This window comes from Octodon degus, unplaced genomic scaffold (genome assembly GCF_000260255.1).
Source record: "Octodon degus isolate 3935 unplaced genomic scaffold, OctDeg1.0 scaffold00111, whole genome shotgun sequence".
Taxonomy (NCBI): domain Eukaryota; kingdom Metazoa; phylum Chordata; class Mammalia; order Rodentia; family Octodontidae; genus Octodon; species Octodon degus.
In genome coordinates this window covers 6299099-6305787 of record NW_004524687.1, presented here as the reverse complement: position 1 = coordinate 6305787, position 6689 = coordinate 6299099, and the positions used below count along the sequence as shown (strand labels likewise).

Below are 6689 nucleotides of genomic sequence, written 5' to 3'. Positions count from 1 at the left end.
ATTTTCACTTCCTTGTATGCTTTCTTCATTTCCTTTACTCCCTGTTTCATAGCATCCACCGTGGTCTTGGTGTCCTTCAGTGACTGGATGGTATAGTTGGCTTGTTCCATGTTAAAGGACTGTTGGGCAAGGTTGTCCCGCTGCTGTTCATACATCCGTTTTTGTTTTAAAACTCGTAAGGCTTTCTGCTTGACCATATTCTTTGCAGGACCCTCTCTCATCTTCTTGATTTGATCCTTGTACTTCACTAGCTCAGCGTCCAGCCGGGAAATTTTCTTATCAATAGATTCTGCCCTGCTGTCCACCGTGCCAATGCAGTCAGTCAGGCTGGGCGGCGGAGCTTTGGGTTTCGCTTTCCCAAAGAATCGGTTCATCTTGGTCAGCCGCGAAGAAACCAAACACTCTCAAAGACATTCTTAAGAAAGATGAAAAAAACTGTTGTCTTTTTTTAGCTGGAAGAACATGGAAGTGAAAAGTACTCTATGGGTAGCTTCAGGCCACTGTCTTGATTGGTGCTGAAAATGCGGCAGTTTTGTCTGTCACTGCTGGTTTGGTTTTTCTCCCTTTCTTCCTTTGCTTTTACATCATCCATGTTAATGTTAACACAGTGAAAAATAACATTTTAGTATTTGTCTTGATTGCTTTTATTGCTGGTTACTTTTGTTTGCTTGCTGGGACAAAATACCTGAAACCCAGAATTAAGGAAGGGAAGGTTTATGTAGCTCACAGTTTGTGGAGGTTTCAGTCCATAATCAGCTGGCTCCAAGGCAGATTGGCACATGACAGAGGGCAGCAGTTCATGGCTCAGAAAACAGCAGAACAGCAAGAGCAAAAAGGGAGGAGCATCAGCAGAGAGCAAGCCTCTTTCCTGCTCTTATACAATGCCTTAGGGCAGGTGTGGCACTCAGCATTGAATTGTGAATTAATCACAAACTCTAAAAGCCTACCCCATGACAGCATGAGGCTTTGGGGGAACATCTAGACACAAACCGTAACAGTATTGATGTGATCAAAATATGTGATATATTTTGATTTTCTAAACCACTCTTCGATAATTGCTGGCTTATTAATCTATACTTTGTTAGCCTTTATTGTCTTTTTAAAAAAATGTGTTTAGTACAGGGTCTCACTACTCAGCTCTGACGCATAGTTATCCTCATGTTTTCAGCCTCCCAAGTGCTAGGATTACAGGCAGGCTCCACTACACCCAGTCTCAGTCATGTCTCATCATGCCCCTGGGACAAGGCCAGCGTGTCACGCCTTGGCTCGAATCCTGGTCCTTGCACCGGCCTAAGCAAGCACTTTAGTGTGCTGAGCTATCTGGCTGGCCCCATTGTTACATTTGTTTCTCATTCACTTTGGTACCTAGAACTGTCATCAATTATTTAATTTATAATTACCTAGGAGAATTGGGTGGAGTTTTAGAAACTTTCTTTATACTTTCCATAGGATTTGACCACTAATATTTAAGTTATTTAATATTGTAGTAGTGGTTCCCACCTCAAAATCACATGGAATACTTTAACACCACTGTGTTGGTCCTAGGCCCCAATTACATTGGCTTGGGAATGAATGTGAATACTGAGGTTTTAGTTTAGGAAAGGAAGAAAAAAACAAAACAAAAACTAGCCAGGTGTGGTGGCACACCTCTGAAATCCCAGCACTCATGAGGGGGAGGCAAGAGGATATTTCAGGCCAGCCTGCACTGCATAGGCAGTGTATCAAAAAAAACAAAGCAAAACACACCCCAATTCTACATTAACATCTCTTGTCTTAAAAATGTGTGCCACAGGTTCACTACTACTGGTTTATAGTATTCTTTTTTTTTTTTTTGGTGGAACCAGGGATTGAACTCAGGCCCTTGCGCTTGCCGGGGAAGGGCGGGCTTATTCCACTGAGCCATCTCCCCCGCCCCTGTAGGGATTGAACTCATGTCCTTGTGCTTGCCAGGGAAGCGCTATTCCATTGAGCCATCTCCCCGGCCCTAGTATTCTTAATATTTAGGTAGTCTATAAAAAGCATATTAATTATTGATTAGATGTAACTTTCTTAATTTTAATAGTAATACACATTTCTCCAGCTGTTTATGTATTTAAAAATTCCTGTTTGAACCTGAAAGTTTTGATATAAATATATTCAAATGATTATCTCTGTTTCTTTTAGAATTAAAGCTGGGAGAACTGCTTCATGATAAGCTGTAAGTATATAAGTATTCTTTGAAATAGTGTAGTACAATGGTTTAATATTTTTTCCCTCATGTGAGATAATATTCCTTGAAGTCTGGGTAAACTGTATTTTTACAGTTTTTGTATTTCAAAACTGTAAAAATGGAATTCTGAACCTATTTTTAACTCTGATGGGCTATTTTGAGGCACCTGACCCTATTCGTGAAAAAGAACTGTGACTTATGGAGGATGGATGTACTGCATATGAAATTTCTTGAAGCAAAGATCAGTTGTATGCTGTATATGATAGGTGCCTAAATTTCTCTAATGAGAATCCCTGGAAATACAAAATTCTGTGAAAGAAACTGGCCAGGTATGGTAGCACATGAATGTAATCTGTCTGAGCGCTCTGGGAGGCTGAGCTAGGAGCATCTCAAGTTCTGAGCCCATCGTGGGCAACATAATGACTTAGTGAGATCTGGGTCAAAATAAAATATAGAGAAGGAATGTGGACTTATCTCAGTGGGAGGACCTTAAGTTTTATCCTCAGTACCCTTCGAAATAAGTAAAATAAAAGGAAATGCTTAACTACATTTATACTCTCGTAGGAAGTGTCAGTTTCTGTACTACTGTGGACAGTGTGCATTGCAAAGTTAAGAATGTGAAATTTTGAAATAATGCAGAAGATTGTATACCTTTTAGGGGTACAGGACCTGAAATTCAGTCCTTCTCAAATTTTAGGGTACACATTACTGGGTTGCACCTCTAGAGTTCTGTATTTAGTAAGTCTGGTATGGGACCACAGATTTTTAACTACTAACAAATTTCCAGGTGGGATATTTGACATTGCTTATTCATTTTAAGAATTTAAAGTATTTCCACAGTTGCTGTTACCAGCTCTTTTTTTTTTAATAGCCTTACACATTATTGAAGAGTAGTTTTTAATTTACTTGTTTCACTTTTAGAATTTTAATCTACCTGGAGTTTATTTTTTCAAATTGTATGAGTCGAAGATTTATTTTTTTCTGGATGCTTAGCCATTTGGGAACAGCCCATATGTCCATCAGTGAATGAAGGGATAAAGAAAATGTATTTACGTACAAGGGAATACTGTTCTACCATAAAGAATGATAAACTTTTTGAGATAAATGCATGCATCTCAAAACCATAACCTTAAGTGAAATCGATCAGACACACAAGCTTAAATACCACATTTCTCTTTCATGAGAAATCCAAAGGGTAGATACAGAGCAAAATGGAAGATAAGACTTTGGGAAGTTAGGAAAAACTTGTTTAACCGAGACTGAGGACAAGGAAGAAGGAAAGAAAAAGAGACTTTAATAAAAAGAGAAAGGAGTGAAAAATTGAGAAAAGCTTTGGTAATGGGGAGAAGGATTGAGCGGAGAGGGAAGGGGAATAGGGCAAAAAAGATACATTACATACAAGTACAAATCTCCATGATTATGATCATTATTTATGGCAGATGTACTTATTAAAAAAGAAAAGTTACTTTTTATTAGTACATGTTTGTTGTACATAGTATTTAAATTCCTTATGTGGAGTAGGCACTTGTACATAACACATCCTCCCATGCTTTAATTATTGTTGCTTTATAGTATTGTGTGGTATTTGGTGACAGTATTGTTGACACATTACTCTTTTAATTTGTGCATATTTTCTCTTGTAGAAGCACTTTGAAAAATGCTATTTGAGTTTGATTAACATTCATCAAATTTGTAGATAAGAATTATTTATAATAATGGTGTTATGTGATTATATTGTCAGACCATCTTAGATTGAAACAAAAATTGTAGAGAGACTGCAGGAAAGAGTCTGTTTTAAAGCTTCTTTTAATGTCTGACTGCTGCTTTTTATCTGAAAGAAATTACTTAACATGATGGGTTAGATGTTTTTATTTTCTCGGTAGTATAATGACTTAATAGGAAATCAGTAGTTTGATCCACAGGTTGCTCAGGCTTTCTTTGTGTTCTCTCATTTTTTGAAGTTTATCTTGGTTAATGCCGTACTTACTAATTAGTTTGTAGTATGTCACAATTATCCACTTCTGAGATGAATTAATCACAAATACCAGAGTTTTGAGATTTCTAGGTTTGTTTTTGAGGCAAGGTCATGCTTTGTAGTATAAGCTTGATTTGAACTTAACTGATGTGGACCAGGTTGGCCTTGCATTCATGGTGATCCTCCTACCTCAGCATTTTAAGTGATAGTATTGCAGGTGTGTGTCATCTTGCCTGACTTTTTTTCATTATATATTTGCCAAAATTTTGGGCATTGTAAGTTAAAGGTGTCAGATTAATTCTTTTTTAAGAAACAAAGTAAATGAAAAACAGTACCTGCTATAATGATTATTCCAAATACAACTTTCTGAATATTACAGGAAATTATGGAAGGCAAAATGAAATTTGTTAGGTGTTCCTCTTTTTTTCTCAAAAGTTTCTAATGTATAGCCTTTTTTGAGATAGGGTCTTGTAGTTCAGATTGGCTTTGAACTTACTGTGTAGCTCAAGGTGGGCTTGAATTTATGATCCTCTTGCTTCAGACTCCCAGATTTTGGGCTTACTGGCTTGTGCCACCCTGTCTGATTTTAATGCACAGTGTTTTTGAAGCAAGTATAAAAATATTTAATTTTTTTTCTTTCTCATAGTGCCTGTAAAATTACTTGAGTGAATACATGAAAAAATTTTTGCATTCATTGTTGGTTAATTGAGATGGAACTGCTAGCAGGTTAGACTATATATAATACTGAAGTTAAAGTTACTGATAATTTCTGTACTGTTGTGGGGATTTAGGTTCAGCAATAATTTTTTGGATTTAATTTATTTACAGCTTTGGTCTTTTTGAAGCCATGTCTGCTATTGAGATGATGGATCCCAAGATGGATGCTGGCATGATTGGAAACCAAGTTAATCGAAAAGTTCTCAATTTTGAACAAGCTATTAAGGTAGTCACCATTATAATTTTTTGTTTTCTGTGACCTTTTATGTGTTAAAACATGCTTAATAAATCAATATATTAATTGAAAGTATATTTTTTAGAAGAACTCAAATATATAAACAAAAATTAGATATGGCCTTTTAAGTTATCCATGTATTGAAATCTGGAAATGAGTTACTTGAAGTTTTCACTATAAAGTCATTTTAAATTTGCATGTTGGTATATTTTAAAATCAATTTTTGAAAGCATTTTGAGTATTCAAACCAAGGTAACTGGCATAGAGATTGCATGTGATGTATTAATATACTGAGCAAATGGTTATGGTTATGCATTTATAATTTACTCAATGAGAAGTGATTTAGAAATTTGCCATTGCCACAAAGTTTAATTGTACATGTTTTATGACCATATTGACTGGCAAATAGATATTACAGGCAAAATTTACAAGTAGTATAGTTAATCAATTTCAGAAAAGTGCATTTTTTTTTTGTAAGTAGTTTTAAGTTATTAAAGTACTCATTTGTTAATTCTTGAACTAACTTGAACTGTGCTGTTAAAATATTTCTTGATTTTGTTTTTTCATTTCTTTTTTGATTCTTTTTTTGGTATAAGGTCTCACTATATTTTCTCTATAACTGTTTGTCAATTAAAAATAATATTTTTAAGAATACAGCATCAACTTAGCATTCTTGATTTTATTAACGATAGGGCAGAATTTTCTTACAGTTGCTTTTTACATAACTAAGTTTTGAAACCTAAAATGATACTATATATAGTAACCATAAATCTAAATTTCTGCTTAAATATCACATTTCCTCTCCTTTTTTAGGATGGCACCATTAAAATTAAAGATCTCACCTTGCCCGAATTGATAGGGATAATGGATACATGTTTTTGCTGTTTGGTAAGAATTAAAATAAGATTGTTGGTTCATTAAAAGTCTATGACTTACCTGACTCTTTAAATCTAAAATACACACCAGTGGTGAACACACACTATGTATAATGTTCAGTCTAGTGATATGTATACACGATTGTCAGGCCAGTTCATACCACAGAAAATAGCACTTCATCTTTCATCTGGGTGCTTCTATGGCTCTCATTTTCTGGGCAAATACCCAGTGTATCCTTTTTGTTTTCCAGTAACCCAGAGAAATAAATCTTATTGTGAGTTCCATAAGATAAGAATTATTGAAACAAACACAGATTTGGATTGGCCTGGAAAAAATTCTTTTCTACTAGTCTAGGATAACTTGTGGTAAACAGAAGATCTTCTGTGAAGAAAATATTTTAATGATTTATCTTTGCTGGATATATGTCTCCTTTAGGCAGTATTGTTTAATTGTGGAAAATTTTCACTTGTATTGCCCCTCCATCTCGCCATCCTTTTTGATGTTAAATTATTATCATTAGAAATGCATAGCATTTACTCATTTATTCATTCAGCAAGGATTGATTGCCAAGTGTGTTAGAAGTACACCTTAGTTGTTTTATATGCCTAATTCTTTCCACTTAGGTTGATATCTGTAGCTACCTGTATTTTCTTTCTTTCCTTTTTTTTTTTTTTTTT

The 6689-nt window shown here is 35.1% G+C and overlaps 1 protein-coding gene and 1 pseudogene across 1 annotated transcript in view; one reads left to right on the top strand and one right to left on the bottom strand.

Moving 5' to 3' along the window:
* Naa35 (N(alpha)-acetyltransferase 35, NatC auxiliary subunit) overlaps window positions 1-6689 on the top strand; it is a 96666-nt gene that overhangs the window by 11557 nt on the left and 78420 nt on the right. The window contains exons 3-5 of the mRNA XM_023699172.1: window positions 2164-2197; window positions 5013-5127; window positions 5950-6024. Coding sequence (XP_023554940.1) covers window positions 2164-2197; window positions 5013-5127; window positions 5950-6024 — 224 coding nt within the window. The remainder of the gene's footprint in view (window positions 1-2163; window positions 2198-5012; window positions 5128-5949; window positions 6025-6689) is intronic.
* Window positions 3-396, bottom strand: LOC105743263 (annotated as a pseudogene).